Source organism: Megalops cyprinoides, chromosome 18 (assembly GCF_013368585.1).
Source record: "Megalops cyprinoides isolate fMegCyp1 chromosome 18, fMegCyp1.pri, whole genome shotgun sequence".
NCBI classification, from domain to species: domain Eukaryota; kingdom Metazoa; phylum Chordata; class Actinopteri; order Elopiformes; family Megalopidae; genus Megalops; species Megalops cyprinoides.
In genome coordinates this window covers 19,566,640-19,584,769 of record NC_050600.1, presented here as the reverse complement: position 1 = coordinate 19,584,769, position 18,130 = coordinate 19,566,640, and the positions used below count along the sequence as shown (strand labels likewise).

The window sequence follows — 18,130 nt, the reverse complement described above, 5'->3', positions numbered from 1 at the left end:
TGTGCGTGTGTGTGTGTGTGTGCCAAGATTTGAAGAAAAAAAAGACAGAAGACCGGATAAATGTAATGAAGCTGAGACCTGCAATTGTTAAGTAATTGTAAGTCTGTGCTCTTGTTACTAAAATTACATTGCTGATTACATTGCTGAATGGCTTATTTGATGTGATTTTGTATATTCTGTTATCAGCATATACAATGACATAATTTTAATAGTAAGTTCACAGCACAGTGGTCGGGGAGCAAGGCTTGTAACAAAAATCTGCTGGTTAAATTCCCCACTGGGGCACTGCTGCTGTATCCTTGGGCAGGGTATTTAGCCCAGAATTGCCTCAGTAAATATCCAGCTGCATAAATGGATAGAATGTAAAAACTGGAACCTATGTAAGTCGCTCTGGATAAGATCTGGATAAGAACTACCAAATGCCAGTAATGTAATGTAATGTAATATAGAAAGTGCACACACCTGTAACAAGTCCCATTTAGCACCTGTGTAAAAATGGTCATGCACTGTAGCTTCTTTCTAGAGTTGCAATGATAACAAAATGTCTTCAGTATAAACACTTACAGTTGCTGAATTTTGTTAAATTAATAAAACAGATATCATAGAACATTTTTGAAGGAATTGGCTTTATTCTGTTAATGTCAAGCATCTTTCTACATAAACAGCAACCACATTAATTAAAATACATGACTAAATGCAGATGGCAATGTTATAAGTGACACCACATTGTACTTGACCAGATTTGGAGAAATTGATGTTGGTGGGTTTTTTTTTTTCTTTAAAAATTAAGCTAATTCAGTCTCTAGAAATAATAAACTGAGCCCTCAAAGACATATACCAAAATTAACAGTAGTTTGCCCCACAGATTACACATGGCTGCTACAGTATGTACATAACAAAACTAGTAAAAAAACAGGTAAAAATGCTGTGGGTTTTGAGGGGTTATATTCTACATGAAACAATACATAAGAAGAATAAAAATTTTGAATGATTGCCTTAAACAATTTGGTTACATGAAATCAAAAAGAATATAAAATCTATTCCATAGACAACCATTCAGCAGGATTTGGCCTTTCTTACAGACCAGCTGCAATGCGCTTTGTCAAGGAACTCATTTCAGCAAATGGTATATATTCAATACACATTGTACTACATTTGTTAATTTGAAGTGTAGTTGTTGCCAAAAACTCATGGTGTGTTTTCAAGAAAATTAAAATGCTGCATTTACTGAAATCTGTTTGTAAATGTCAAGGGCAAAGCACATTGCATGTAGATTAAATCTGGGCCTATGTCAGAAATCCCAAATTAAAATAGTTAAATCCAAAAAGTCCATTCCCAATTTGCCCTACAGTAGGGTCTAAGAATGAAAATGCATAGAATATATCCATCCAGGGAGAGTTATTCTAAAAGCACATGGGGTCTTGTGCTTGTCAAAAACTGACCGACAGACATTTGTAACATTGGTTGGATACTTTTGACACTTGTGGTCCTTTTGCACAAAACCCCGCGAGAGCATCTGTCTACATTAAAACCAAGTTCTGCATACAACACGAAATAGACCACTGCCCACTGGATAATTCTCAATAAATGCACTGCACACTCTTATCAAATTTACAAATGGGTTTTCTTTTAATTGTACCTATGCTCATCGTGCACCTCGATTCGCCAAATATAAATTACAACAAACACAACTATGTCAACAGCTACACTCTACCATAAACCACACCTCATTAGGACAGACACACAGTTTCCAATCAACATCGCTTCTTACAAATGTGAACTTTTCAGTTTCACATAGTTTGCACTTTATTCTCTTATGTTTTATCCAACAGCATATTGTTGCCCTTCTGAAATAATTGTATTAGTAACTGGAGCATGTTTAAAGGATTCCCTCTATAGAATATGTGTAATATCACAGTTCAGGGAAGTTCTCAACTGTACAGTCATCGCCAACATCTCAACCTGCACTTTAAAAATCAAAATAATCTCAATAAGGAAGCTTCTAATTAGTCTGAAAAGGGATCTGCCTGTTGTAATTAAACACTTTACGCAAACATGGATGTGAAGCCTCTCACCACAACGGAAGGTTAAATCTAATGTGCAGTTTCTATGGGATTAATTACATTTCGCTCCTGTTCTTGAATGTGTATTCCTTCAAGGCACAAAAGCATGAGTTAACAGTGGAGGAGCTCAGTGTGGAGATACCAAAATGTGAAAGGTCAGTGAAAACCCTTTTTGTGGCTGTAAATAGCAGCTGCTCATTGAAAGGATTTTATTCTGGTGATTCAAAGTTCTCTGCTGCTTCTCTGAGGATAAATTATTTATCTTTGTATCTATCAGAGAGTTGATCTGAAAGAGGCAATTGATTTACTTCCTCAGTTGTGGGGCCATCCAAATGAATATTTGTTTGGCTTCTAAATTTTGCCAATGTACACACACACGAAAACATTAATTTCTCTTTTTGGATAAAGGCCCAAAGTCTTATGCGATTTTTAGACAGGTGATTTGGTTCATTTCTTGTTTTTACTTTACACTCTATAGAAGGTATAGAGGGTGTACATTTCGTGTTTAAATTCAGTGCAATTACAGGAAAAGCCAAACCTCTACACTTCTCCCACCCACATGACTGTATTACCTCTGACAACATCAGTTAATTCACAGTTAAGCTTGTTCAGACGCCCGTCCAAAATGAATACGGATTCTCTCGAGGGCGTCATTAGGAAGTGCCCAAACAGTCCACTGTCCATGATGACGCGGTTCTTCCGGCTCCAGCGCCAGTCAGCAGCCCTCACCGGCTCCTTCAGGCTCTTGATCATCTTGACGTTGCCGGTCTCCAGCTCGACAAACAGGACGTCGGTCTGCAGCCGGGAGCTGGCGAAGAGGTTGTACTGGTGCACCTGGGTGAAGGAGCTCTGGAAAGCCATGTCGGAGATGTGCAGGTTGGTGTGGATGTCGAAGGGCTCCTGGATCTCCCCCCGCACCGTGATGGACTGAACCCTCATCAGGCCATCCTTATCGTCGACGCTGACCAGGTAGTGTCCATCCGGGGACACGTAGGGGGTGCCGGTGACGTCACGGTTATACCCGATGACAGAGTCCGTTACGCCGTCCACGATGAGCTGGGGCTGGACGGCACCGACAGCGTCGGGCCAGCAGCTGACGAAGTAGTACCCGCCCAGGTGGGTGTAGGCCAGGGACTTGGGGACACATCCGTACGCCTCCAGGCTGATGTTCTTCACGTAGGATGTGGTCTCCAGATCAATCTTGTGAAGCGCAGGTTCATCTTTGTGGAGGATGAAGCCGAACCTGGCAAAAGACAAAGCGGTTTTGAATTACAGGATTAAATGCTTCGTTCATTCTCCATTTGGTTAACATTACAGAAGATGAGGAGTCAGTCTATGCAAAAAGTGTCAGACTGATGTGCCATGATCCAAACTCAGTGCATCACAGTGTATTTTCAGTTTATGTATTCTTCATTATACAAATGACCACATAAATTCAGACAGGAACACTTCAGAAAATTTACTAATTAAAAAATAAATTAAGAAAGGATTGTTTTTTGAAGTGCAGTATCGTGAGTTCAGCCGACAATCTGTAAGAATAGAAAAAATGAAGCACTTGTTTAAATTCATTACTCAAAAATTCAGTACTTCTTAAAATTCATCATTAAAAGTTATAACCATAACAGTAAGACAGAATGTCCCCCATAGGTTTGCAAAGGAAATGTTGATATTTACTAATCATTTTCAAATAAATAATGCTCATTCTGCAATTTGGACTCTGAAGAAGGTGTAATTCTGAAATGCCTGTGATCCTTGTCCCAGGAGAAGGTGGCAAGAAACAATGAAAGAACAAATCTTTGTGTATAGTTACATTAAACAAAATCTAAACACTAATGCGTGTGACTAATGAAATGCATGACCACTTCTTTGCACATCATCCTAAAATTAGGCAACACATTTTAAAGGTTAATGGAAAGTTACAGACATTTAGGGGAAAACCAAAGAGAAAACCCTACTGGGAATGTACACAGCTTGAGTCTCAAATTCAATAACCCTACAACATAATGTGTTGCAAGATGTCTTTACCCTCTGTTTAGGTTACACTTAATAAACATTTAAAAATGTATACAGTCAACATAGGATTAATGAAACACATTCTTAATACATATTAAAATACATAACACCATAAAATACATAAAACGTCTCCAATAAAATAGTTGCAGTACAAATTTATTTTCATGCATGCACTAAGCACAGTGCATTATTATGCATAAACATACAGTACTTCATTTTATTATTTACTTTATATTTCACTTTCACAAAAAGGCTCCCTGAGTTGCAACACTTTAGTGGTAGTGTTACAAAAAAGGGGAAAAAATCCGTAAAGTTGGTTAAAGTAATTCCTAACAGTTACATCATCCATGGGTCATAAAAATAGACACCTGGGTAACAATGTCAACATTCTAACAATAAACATTCTGTTTAATTAAATGAAATAGATACATTCAGAGCCATCTGTTCTTGTTTTTCATCAGCTACAACTGATGTATTCCTTTGTGAACAGTTACATTTTTAGATAAGAATGCAGGAACGATTGTGGTTATACCTCTGTTTAAAGTTTGTTCACATTGTAAGACTAGAGAGTCTAAGAGATGAAGTGATAGGTGGATCACCTTATTAATCATGATTTACAACAATAACAAGCACACAGGTAATATGTAAATATTCTGAAAGTCATCACCCTTTGATGACCACTTCTTCCACACTTTGGGTGGATGTTCTCTGTGGAGCTGAATGTAAGCGTTATGCTTGAAAAGAGCACTATTGATTTCTTTGCAATCAATTTTGTCTGCATTACACTATCGACAGCCCAAAGAATAAGTAATTGAACATCTGAATGCATCATATTGTTCTCTTACAAACATGAGAAGCTGATAAGTAAAAAAAATATGGCCTCCATTATACTACAGTACTCCGCTGCTGCTCATATCTGGATATATTGGCTCCCCATCTTAATATTTGATCTTGTTATTCGATTTTGAAGGCTCAGCATAAATGCAAGCAGATTGAGGTTGCTGAGAAACAGAGGAGCGTCACATCGAGGGATATAGAGAGCATCATCAGCTCCCTGCTGTAGGACAGTGAGTCAGTGAGGCTGGAAGGGCCCACGTGGTGGAGCTGACTAATGGCAGGCCAGTGCAGAGTGCATGTGTGGTCGCCGCTTGTGCAATGAGACGATAACAGGAGGATAATTGGAAGAGAGAGAGCGCGGTAAAGGTAAAGGTTCCTGGGGTTCGTCTTTCACCCGCTCTGAGAAACTGCTCTTAAAGAAAAGGTCGTTAAAATAATTCTTAAAAAAAGGAAAAAAAAAAAAAAAATGCCTTGAAATGTTGTGAAAGAGGTGCTCGAGTTGAAAACGCACGGTGACGGTGAACGAAAGGAAAAGAAAGCTGGCTGTGTTTGGGAAAGGATGGTGAGGTCAGGTAGCGACGAGGAAGAAAAAGAGAAAGAGATGACCATGGCGGGTGCAGAGAGAGAGAGGGCAGGTGGGGAAGCGGGAAAGAGGGGAGCACCGGAGACGAGGAGAGTGGAAAGAACAGAGGTGTTAGCAGAGAGGAGGAGGGAGAGGAGATGAGGGAGAACAGCAGAGATCAAGGTGACCGAGCTGACCCTGTCACACCTCAGCGGTGTGAGCTCACTTTTACCAAGAAGTGGGCTAGACAAAGCCCAACAGTGGCCTGTAAAATTACACAGCGCTCACCACTAAGTGCACCTCTACTAGAGGATCCAAGATGGGAGGACTGTGTGTATGCGCTCTGCTCTTCAGGTACTTCAATGAATGCTCTGACATACAATACAGAAGCGTATTGTTCTTGTACTTTATTGTAAGTGGTTACCAAACGCATCATACAAATCTAACAATTAGGGTTATTTAGCTTGTATAGTAGTTATGTTATGGTAGGTATCTACAGTGCTAATGGGAATATCACAAAAATTCACTGCCATTTCCAGTTTATGGTAATCTGACTTGTCTAATTGGTTTTCCTCGTTGTAGCTTAAATGTTTAATAATAATAATAATAATAATAATAATAATAAGAAGAAGAAGAAGAAGAATACAAAAATACAATTTTACTGCAACTTTTACTCGCAACTTTACTGATGGCACCCTGAATTTCAACAAAAAAAAAATCAAGGAAAGTGCAGTCTGTTTATTTTCAAACTGGGAATGGCTGCTTCACCAATTAAATATTTACTGAACCAGACTAAATTAACACCTCAGCCTTAGTAGCATATTTGCGCTAATCGTATTTATACAGTATTTTCACTTCCATTTGGTTGCAACTGACAAACAAACACAGTGATGCATGAATTGTGGTGACCATGGACAGAGAAGGGAGTTTGTTTTACTTATGCAAAGCTTTCTGTCTTGTATTGGGAAAACTATGTGATGGGCATTCAGCTGGATTGATAAATGAATTTATCTAAGATTTATTTAAGATTAGAGTGTGTGAACATGCATATAAAATAAAGCACTGGGGAAAATGACATGTATTATTTATTTAAAAATTCTTTGAATGTTGAATATATAAGCACAAACATTTATGGGTAAAATATTTTCATTGCACGGTTATTTCAATCGCAGTGTAGATTAGATGAAAACATGGCATAATTCTACATACTGATGTTCTTCCCAAACAGCTGTTATGGAACCTTTGTTCCAAAGCTACATTTAATATTTCAACAACATGAATTTTAATGTAACATTTTAAAGAAAATATTAAGTACTCCTCCATACATGGGTTTAGAACATAAAAAGACTTTCATAACAATCACAACCTGAAATAACAAGGGTGCAGCCTACTTTATGTAGTAAAGCATCTTTGTATGCTACTGCTATTGACCTACAGTAAATCCCCAAAAGTCTCAGTAGTATTTAGCCAGGCTTTACTGGAGCTATGCCGAAGTCCTACTTATTATTGCAGCTGTTCTTTATCTTAGCTGTGATCTGCAGTGATTTCTGCCCTGTAGCTCATTTTTTGAGGGTGTTATTGAGCACAGAGGAATTACATTAGCAGTCAAGCAGAATTACTGACCCGAAAGATAACTGTCTGAACGTGAAAGTCTTCATTATAACACCGCGCGTGTAGCCACTTACACAGCAAATGCTACATTAAAAATATTCAATATTTATTTATTTTAATTTAATATTTAATGAAATCGTCGCACCTCCTTGGTGCTCAGTCACAGTTCAGGTTTAGAGGCATTGCATTCCTGTGGCAGCGCGTCCCATATGGTGTTTACAGTTTGGAGCTCTTGCAGGACCCAAGGGTTCTGCTCTCGTACTCAAATTCAGTCCCAAAGCCTCTCAGTGGGATTCAGGTCTGGTGTCTGTAATGGCCAGCTCATCACCTCAGGTCCCTCTGCCTGACATTCTATATTTACTGGGCTGACACCTTGGCAAATGATGTTCTCCTGTTATCTTACTGTGAGAACCTTCACATAACTTTCCCTAAAACTACTGACTGTTGAACTGTTAGTTGTTTTAACTTGTTAACTGTTTAAGGATGTTTCCATTTTCAACCTTGTAAATAACTGAGCTCATCAATCAGTGTCATTCCCTACAGGTTAACTGTTTAGTTGCTCATTGTAATTGTCAATATGTGTAATTTGCCATTGGTTAACAAGCCACACCTGCCTAATTAGGGGCATGTTAAATACAGGTGTGTGGCTGGAAAGCAGGAGGCTCACTTTTTTCAACTGACTATATGCTCCAGCTGGTTTCATTTGTTGGTTTTTAAAATACATTATTGGGCTTTCATGAACACTTGCTCTTTCTGCTTATTTTTGTGAGAAGTGTTGGCTAGCTTCTCCACACTTACGCCTTCAAAAGTTCCTTTCTCCACTAAATACAGGAGAGGCTTTGCCTGGATTATACAGTTTAGATCAAAAGCATGGCTTAGTGTACAGTAGGTAAAGGCAACACTGTACAATATTATGCAATATAACCGAAGCGTGTTAAGGCGAGACAAAGTATCTGCAGGTAGGATTTCATCCCTTTATATAGCTGAGAAGGCAAAGCAACCATGAAGTGGTTCTTTTGCATGGTGGAAATTGAATATTGATATCAATCTTTTTCAAGTGACCAGAAATGTTACACTTTTTAACATGAATACATTGCAGCAAATACTTTCTTTAAAGATGGTCTCTGGTCATTTAAAGGCGCACAAAGTACATTTGTCTCAATTATATATTTTTATAAAAAGTTGAACATGAGTTCACAATTTATCATCTGGTGAAAAAAAAAAAGTTTTGACACAGTTTATAGGTTTATTAAGTTGATCATCCAAAGCACTTTGGCTCACCATCTTTTGTCTGTGCCTCAGTTGGCAAATGGAGTTGACTGGCTGTTTCATCTTGGAAGAAAAGCAACAGGCAAGAATGAAACATACTGCTTTGTGTTTTTCTGGCTTCTCTGCTATTGATTTGCATTTGAAAATAGGTGCAAATAACACCTTAAAATCATCTTTTATATCTGTGCAGCTTGGGTGTGTGTTGAATTTTGATTAGGTTACAATTGATCTGCTTTTTTATAAACCTCTACAATAACTTTGTTTTTAAATCATAATGAAGGCAAAAATTCCACTCTGTACAGCTTAAAGAACAAAACGTAAATAATAAAAATACAAAACAAAACATAGCCCATCTGATTGGCAATAAGCAGTTAGACAAAAATTATCAGACCTATATAATAAATGAACCTATATTATGAAGATGGTTGTCTTTGCAAATACAGTCACATCTGGAGGGTCAATCTAAGATGTTTTATGAGACGTTTTGGAGAGACTGAGATACAGGCGGAGTGATGTAGTCGGAAACTGCATCTGGGGCACCGCTTTGACCCAGAGGGCTTCCCAGTGGGATCCTCTGCAAGGGCAGTCATGCGTAGCCCAAATCCAGACCTTTCCTTAGTCTTTACATTACAATTGCTCTACAGGGAGACCTGCTTGGCCTGGAAGAGCTGCGAGACTCACCCATGTTGGCATTACACCCAGCGTTGATGAGTGATACAGGATGGAGCCAAAGCGTGAAGAACAAAAGCTTGATCCAGGTGTCAAACACAGACAGACTTGAAATGTATGTCTTTTCCTTCTCCTGGCTACCAGTCTAATCAGCTAAGAATGTATGCTCCCCTTCTCCAAAATGTAGAAAATGATTATTGGGCTCACAGTGCAAACTATTATTAAATGTTTCTGAAGCATAGATATGAATTACTCATTAGCATATGATTAAATGATAAGGAAGCCAAGCTCTGTCAACCTTTGAGAGAAAGAAGATTAACTTTTGCTTGTTGAAAATTTGTATAATTGTATTGCTGCTGCAGTACACACTGTTAAGACCCAGGGCAGCCCAGAGAGACTGTCCTCTTCTCAGAGTGTCAACACAGCTGGCAAAAGTGTCACAAGTGTCACAAGTGTCACGGCGAGTCACAGCAAGTAAAACGAACACATCTTGCATTACAACATCTGTCATCAATCTGAGTTCATTCTGGAACACTAAAACTAGAAAAACCTAAGCATAAATCAAAACTTAAATCAACTGCGATATTATATATGAAGATGCACGCATATTAGTACAATATATAATTATAATTTATAATAATACAAATTAAGCACGCAAAGCATTTAGATGGACCGTAAGAATGGAAGCCAGAACTCCAGAACAATGGTTGCCTTCCACTGGACTATGCTACTGGGGTGGAAGGTAGCTTCAGTGCATTTTGATTCGCTACATTCCTCAGCTTTTACAAAATATAAAAAGCAAGCCTTGGTTATAAATGACAGCTGTGATAAAATAATGATAATCCCAATTCAGAACCATTATACCTAAGTGATACAGCTGAGTGACCCTACTGCTTTTTTTGACTCCTGTTATAAGTTCCTGAAGCTAAAATTCCCTCTTATCTGTTGAAAAATACAAGAGGTAATAGAATCTGCTGTCTAAATTAGGTTGAAAACAGCTGAATAAATCTTGTCTTTTGTAAGTATCCATTTATTATGCCTCACATTTTTAAAATAATAGGAAAACAGTCTGATGTGTGTATTTGATATTTGTATTCTAATATGACTACATCTTAGATTAGTAACACAGCCTGTACTTGACAGAGGGAGATGAAATCCAAAAATAAAAAGACAAAACACATGAAAAACTTAACATCTTCAAATCCCCGGTACCTCTTCTGGCTTTGTTGCTTCCTGACAGAAACCTCCCTAATGGGTCAGCTGGGTCCTGCCGCAGACCCGTCCTGCTTGTCGGCTGCTCCGGACTGTCTGTGCACTGTCAAAGTCTGGGGTAAAAATCAATGCGCCGTGCGTGCGTGCATATGTGCATGTGTGCATGCATGCGTGCGTGCGTCTCAGCTGCACCGCCGACCGGCGGGTCAAGCATTCCCGCTCTCCCGTCTCCGAGGCTGGGCCGCACGGTGCGGGGGGTGGGGGGAATGCCAGGGGTTAAACGCCGCCTACCTCGCGACTCACCTGATGTGATTAATGATGAGGGTCGCAGCTGGGATGAAGAAATCATCCACCCTATCAAACTGCCTGCCAACCGGCTGGGTGTGGATGGTGTGATGGGACGCGCTCCCGCTGGCCTGATTGATCACCTGTGGAGAGGAAGGGGATGATCTATTCAACGCCGGCCCATGAATAATTCAGTTCATTATGCCATTTCATAACTTAAGCTGGTTCTAACGCACTGGGGGGGGTTCTTAATTATAGGACAATGTGCCAGAGGGATGACGTATCTAAAAAAGCCCTCTCGTGGCACAACAGAGGCTGTGCTGAGCATCCGAGGAAAGGTGTGTTTTTTTCTGTAAAAGAAGGTGAATTTCGGGTATAGATTACATGGATTTTCTGTCCATTTGATGGATTGATCGCTCATGAACATCACCAGTACTCAGTCAAAAGTGACTAGGCGCTACTGATGAGGTGATTTAACCTGTTGGATGTCAAGCCTGCGCAGCAAGTGAAATCAGGAGAGGATGTCATCAGACAGGCGGCATGTCATCGGCATGTTGAAGCCAGCACCCTGTCATTCACCATCTCTGCGGGGGTTCAAAGCCAATCATTTCCAACATGGCAAGACGCTAGAGCCAAACGCAGTCTGTCAACGACAGACCACGAATCATGACACCCCGCCAAGAATGAGGCACCATCACTCTCCATCTTTCTGTTGGTTTTTGAGTCACCAATTCCACTGCATCACAAATGCTTGGTCACTACAGGTCGACTTAGATGATGTGGCCAGCACAGAATTAGACAAATAGAATTGCATGGAGTCAGGAACACTTTAGCTAGAGTGGTCGCAGTGGAGCAAAGTCCTCTTTTGCAATGAATCAAAGTTATATATAACTTTCCCTGATACACGTTGGTGGGTGTGAAACAGACATGCAGAATGACCAGCTGGTGTCAACAAGTGCATCTGAGGTCGTCGCATGGTGCTTTATGAAAATGAAGCTCCTAGAATGAGCAAAATATGCCCAGAAAATATTAATGTATCATTTTATCAAAATATTGCTGATTTCCTCAACTGTATATGTTATATTTCAAAGCCACTTCATTTGACTTCTCTCTACCTACTGCAATGTCATAACGCGAGCTATGTGAAGTGATTAACTGAAGGGTATTGGCCGTGGTTTTCTGTGTACGGAATTGTGGGTGTGGTTACCAGAGAAGTGAGTGTGGTTATCAGTTTTGTTTTTTGTTTTTTTTTTTTTTGATTACCTGAAGTGTGGGTGTGGTTTTCTCCATATCGCCCCAGCTGAGAACCCACACCTGGTCATGGGATTTGTCGTAGTGTAGCTTCACCGGGACAGGGTCGGTGTTCACAGCCTGCAACCAAAGAAGAACCGGAGTGCTGTCCCTTAGCTTTCTCATCATGTCTGTGGCAGCACTGTATTCCCACTCCACTTACCCGGTAAAAGTTCTCCTTAAATACCCCTTGTCAGTCTGGAAATATATAAACATTAGCTGAATTAGCTTGAAAAGGGACCTTAGAAGAATTTGCTTAGATCTAGAGAGAACCAGAAAGAAAGCCTGAATTTATTCATAATAGTGAATGGCTCTCGGTTTGATTTTCAAATGTATTTCAAACTCAAATATGTATCTCAAATATGAGTCACGCCAGCATATTTGATTTCTGTGACATTATTGACATCAGGATGGTATATTCTATTTAGTATGACACACAAATCATGTACAACTGGACAGCAGATCTCATTTAGTTCGTCTATTGATTGTGTACTGAAAGAAAACAACGAGGAAGGCATATCTGGATTTTACACACAGCTAAACAAACAGCAATTATTTTCTTCTGGCAAATTAAACTGATCCTTATCATACTTCGATTTATCAAACATCCTAAGCATTAGGAACAGGCATTTCATATACTTCTGTTATTTCATGATTACCGGCTCATCGCTGTTTAATATATATAGCTTTTAGACAATAGGATGGATACCACTGGAAAAGTAGACACTAAGGTGCTTTTATTATGTGAAAATAACGGGTAAATATTTGTTATAAGAATTAATCTCTGAACATTTTTTCCCACCAGAGAAAACAGATGTGTTTGTAGTCTACTTTCAGTATGTTTTTTTTCTGTTTGAGGATTTATTTTTGAGAGATTATATCAATATTTGACGTCACCCGTAGTTTTAAAAATGTATTTGCATTTTGGCCACAACAAAAAGAATGTATCACAGCTTTTTGGGGAAACAGTGGATGTCAATGTATTACATTTAATAAATAGAAACATAATTCTTAGTGTGGCATAAATTTACACTATATGTGAAAGTACTGTTTTTGATATGAATATGCTTTCCAAGCAGCCAATAGAATGTTTTTTTTTCCTTCTCAAATATTGTTTGATAATGTCAGTGCATAATAATATTTAATTATGTATTACTGAAATAAATCTGACACATATAATACATTTAACATAGCAGTAGAGTTAATGGTAAATAAACCTGTGTTTAATTTGTATAGCGAGCACAAAATAGTATTTAACTTGCATTCACTTGGACAGTTAAAAACCAAGACTCCAGTATTTGAAACCCAGCCAGTACTGACTTCCACATGCATTTATCGTTAAGTAAACAAACTAACAAACAACTGAATCCTATTTTTATCGAGATGTAGATGAGGATCAGGTGGCTAATTAGGAACAAGTAATCTGACATAATGAAGCAAACCTCCAGATAACTGACTAATGGCTGTGTGAGCACTGCCCGTGCAGTGGCTTCAGCTCCCCCCCCAGGGAGCCTGTGAGCCAAACAGCTGAATCCAGCTGGGTGCTGCACACTCAGGGGCAATCGACTACCAATATCTGGCATGCTAACGGCGCCCCTGCGCTGAGAGACCAGTGATCGCTTCCTTTTGGAACATTAGCAGAGCTGCCCCAATCAGAAAACCACAACCATTTCCAGTTCTGTGCACGTACTGTACACATTCCATCCAATCAGAGACAAAAAAAAGCAATTTTCCAATCAGAGGACCTACTGATTCACCACAATCAAAGGCAAAGACGCGTGTCCAAACAGAAACCTGCTGATTTCGTCCAATCAGAGGCGGACAACCGTTGTCAGCTGTAGGACTCACAGATTCCTCCCAATCAAAGAACCATTTCCACATCAAACACCAACGGGTTCCCTGCACTAGAAACAATGAGGCATTTCACCAATCATCATGTCATTATTTCAGTGTGGCTAAAATCATCAGGTATATTTGCTAGTAGTCCCCTTGCATTTCTTTCCTGTTTGGCTGGTATGAGTTGTCAGTTACTAAGAGATACACATTCATGCACCATATGATTGATGCGTGAATGGGCTCGGATGAGGATGAAACTGCTGTGGAAGGCAGAAGCTCAGACAGAACGATCGTTCATCTGATTCATGGACGTGCGGCATGAGCAGGTATCCATTCCACATGTGGTCCTGGCATGTCTGCTTCCCAGTAATTTGTCTGATGGCCCAATAAACAGTCAATTTGTTACTTTTCAGTCACATATATTAAATGTGAATAAACCGTCCCCGTGTCACTTGTATGTGCTGGTTGCTAATGGTAATGGGTACAGACTCAAAAATATATATATATAATAATATATAATATTTGACAATGATTGAATGATTTTGAGAAATGAGAAATGAGAAATTCAAAACGCAAGTTGCCAGCACAGCTCCTATGTTTAAGTCTATGATTAGGTCTAGTGTGAGTTGACCGGTTAGATAACACCTAGTGCCTGTTGGATGAGACACAAGGTGGGTAGTAAGAGTCATAATTTGGGATTGTGATGGCCTGAGAGGTTATATGACCAGCGTGCCTGTCCTCTGTTTTCATAATTAGTCCCATATGCTCTCTGACCCCTTTCAGTCAGATGGGGAACATGAAGATATTGAAGGGGGGAAATCAAGATCAGGAAAATACAATGTTTTGGTTTTAGTCCCGGAGGACCACCTCAAGGTTTCTCATTACATAGGGTGTATAAGATGCCAAAAAGTAATTTGATTGCTTAACCAGAAGGGGCATCGGGGCCTCTGCAGACTGTAACTCTTGATGTTTAATCTGTTATTGGTACTCTTTTGTTTTCGTCAAGCCGGCACACTGCGCTTCTATGCGATTGCACTCTGAACAGATACCCTCTGGGTTCTGCAACTGTCTTGTATTTTACATTGGAGCGATATTTCCTTATTTCGTTTATACCCTTTTAAATTCCCATCGTTTGTTGCCTTTTCCTTAACCTTACGCTTTCATCTATCCTTTTTATTTCACCACTCGAAGCCCCTGTTCTCTAGGCACAAAAAGACTCAAGCTGAATGGAATTCCCTGAATAAAATTTGGCAAGATCATATCGCTGTCCAGTGGATTATTTATTTACCCCAGAAATGACCTTACAGTGAAGGATTTCAGGCATTTGGATTCAATCCTGCTTTATACAAGGAACTCTGCATTTACTGTGCATCATATCTGCCTTGTTTTGTTGTCATTCAGCTTTCACTTTTTGCTTTTTTTGCACAGCTTGAGAAAATATTTTCCTGGTTTAAAAAAAAAAAAAAACGTAATAAATAAACGGCTCACCTGAACAGCCTTCTGTGTTTGCACGTCTACGATGAGCACTCTGTTCAGGGTCGGCTGAGTGACGTAAATATACTTGTCCTTCACGTTGACCGCGGACGTCCACGTGCACTTCTGTTCACTGTCGCCGTCTGATTTCGGGCAAACCTCCTCCTGGTGGGGGTAGCAAAAAAAATAAAGGATGAGGACAACCAGGGGGGCAATTCCAGCTACAATATTGAAAACGAGAGGCACGTCTGTAATCAAAACCTGAAGGGAAATACAAAAGTTCAGAAAACCCGGGTGCAGGTTTGCCTCGTGTGGTAGAGAGGCTTTGTCACACTGATACCTTTCTCGTTTCTGTGGAGGCGCAGGTTGGTCTGCGTGTTTGGGTCCTTGAAGGAATTCTGGGGCTAAAGGAGGATTTGTTTCCCTATAAGCCCAGCCAGATGGAGCTGAGCTGGGTCTCGGCTGCGAACGCGGTGGCGTGAGCCTGTCTCATACAGACTTACATTCGGGGGGGGGGGGGGGGGGGGGGAACATTTCCCTCAGGAAGGAAGTGAGAACTTCCCCATCTGATGCTGGAGAGAGAGTGCTAATGACTGCAGAAATCCATTCCACGGTTTATGGGAGAGTTTGGAAAGTGGAACGGCTGGGATGTTTGTCTTCTGTGCGGGACTGCCTCTAACAGAATCGCTCGTGTTAAATGGGGACTTACTACTTTTAACCTGATGTTTACTCACAGGCTATGGATTTAGCACGATTAAAAACAGAATTACAGTTTAATTCCTGTTCGTTTAAGAGGGGCAAATTAAGTGGTAGAATATTGTGTAATTGGTGAAGTGATACACTAGTTAGATCTTTACCTCTTTACCACACTTCCCCATTTGAGTGAACATTTCTTCCTTAATGGTCCATTGAGCAGTGCTCATTACTTCAACAACACCAAGAACCAAGAAGCCTGCAGGCACGTAATAATCTCTTTACAATACAAATTAGTTGTTACACTATACAACATGTGTTCCACCTTAAATCATTAAATACACTAATAAACTTTATTTAGGCATATTTGTTTCTAGGTTCACAGCCACCTGGTCCAGTTACCACTGAATATTTGAGATCACTGCAATATCCACAAAATTTGCTTCAGATTTCAATAGTGGGTAGTCATTGGTAATGTTAGGGCATACCTATTTTTAGGGAAAAGACACCTAAACCAAGTCATGCATTTTCTGTAGAACTCAATCATGGCAGAGACTCCCACAATGCGGGCCTAATTCATGTCATTTCTCCCTTCCTATCTGAGCACCAGCTTAACAGTCCCATGATATTGATTTCACAAATGCAGACTGAAGTGTTTTATATTGTCCTTCAATACATTACTTGTGACTGCATCTGAAGCAAAAATCATTGGACAACACCATAGCCTTTACTGTATGTAACTTAATCCAAATTTCTGTATAGCTCTGCTGGAAGTAACACAGTCCAAACTGCAGTATAATGTAAATCTGCAACCTAAGGAACAAACAACACTTTGATAGGTGCTACAGTGTATGCTCTTTAAATCTGCAAAAGAAAATGCACCGTTTCTGAAGAAAACCCATGTGTTCTTTATATTCCACAAACAGAACTGCAAGCTGTGGCTATACAGCTCAGTTTGATCTATATCTCCACACAGAAACAATCCTCTTCAGACTTGTGCATGTGAGAGCAGCACCCTTCACATAATGGGGGGGTCAACACGCGGCTTGAAGATATTGGTCATTTGAATACAATCTTTGAGCCCTCTATTTGTTATCTGCTCCGAATAATGGGCCGGTTTAGAAGAGTCGCGCGGGGGAGAGGAGAATCTTTGCAGCGAGAATTATAATGCGGCCTCTCGGGGGTGGTGTCTGAGCCATCAGAGCCACTCAGCGCCGTGTGATATCCCGACTGCTTCCGTCCAACGCCAAAAAAGGCCGGCTTTGAAAGCTAATAAGAGTGTGTTTGTTTCCATAACGCTGCCGGTGATGACAACAGCGCTACGAGCGCTAAGAGACACTCTGGGGATGGCTGGAGTAAGGGCCGGAAGCCCGTCTTCGCTTATTCTGAGCTCCACATAAATGAGGCCGCCTCACCTGAAGGCCCAGCAGTTTTTCACTCGGTTTGATGTGTCTCTGGATCTCACACGCCATTGGCTGGATGACCTTAATGCCGTCCTCGTAAAATACGTAGAACATATTCCCAACTCCGAAACCTGTCAGAAGAATCAGACATGCCCCCGTTAAACAACCCCACACCCCCGTTAAACAACCCCATGACAGTGAATTGAAAAACAATACTGACATCACAGTGCATTATGTTGAATATTATACAAGGCTTGTAAACATAGGGGATGGTTGCTTCAAAAAAGCGGGAGCTGTCTACATGAAAAATGAAGTAATGTGTACATTACCTTCTTCTCTCCATAGGATATTTGCCACTGTAATAGAGTGCAAAAATACAACAGTATAAGCAAATGTATTTCTTGTATACTCCAAAATAAATGCGCTCTCTCTCTCTCTCTCTCTCTATATATATATATATATATATATATATATATATATATATATATATATATATATATACATGTAAAACATTGCATTGATGAGTCATAATATCTGATAAGTTCAAGATACAGCATATGCACTTAACATGTATTAGTTTTTAACAAGGAAAATATGATGTAATCACTTTTGCTGATTTGCAGACTTTATTTTGCAGACCCTGAAGGCTGACAACCAGACAGGACCACACTGAAGACAGGTTCACTTTCTGAAAATATCCAGTCCACTGTATTCATATCCTGCACACTGTCTGATTTTTAACCACTTAATGAAAATGGCCCGTGAATGAAGTGCACGCATTATCATGAGTTAAAATAAAGCAGAAAATTGCTAAATGCCACTGGTGGAGACTGGCAGAGTGCTGCCGATCTGAAAGGGCCCCTGGGAATTATGGTAATCACATGGATTAATGTATGTGTGGAACACAACGGCCT

General features: G+C 40.0%; 1 protein-coding gene across 3 annotated transcripts in view; it reads right to left on the bottom strand.

Moving 5' to 3' along the window:
* Positions 1-630: 630 nt before the first annotated feature.
* LOC118793199 (follistatin-related protein 5-like) overlaps positions 631-18,130 on the bottom strand; it is a 125,279-nt gene continuing 107,779 nt past the window's right edge. For all 3 annotated transcript variants that reach the window (XM_036551257.1, XM_036551259.1, XM_036551258.1), the window contains 6 exons: positions 17,546-17,572; positions 17,229-17,347; positions 15,136-15,285; positions 11,785-11,892; positions 10,540-10,664; positions 631-3,306 (listed from right to left, as the gene is read on the bottom strand). In XM_036551257.1, coding sequence (XP_036407150.1) covers positions 2,604-3,306; positions 10,540-10,664; positions 11,785-11,892; positions 15,136-15,285; positions 17,229-17,347; positions 17,546-17,572 — 1,232 coding nt within the window. In that variant the 3' untranslated portion in view covers positions 631-2,603. The remainder of the gene's footprint in view (positions 3,307-10,539; positions 10,665-11,784; positions 11,893-15,135; positions 15,286-17,228; positions 17,348-17,545; positions 17,573-18,130) is intronic.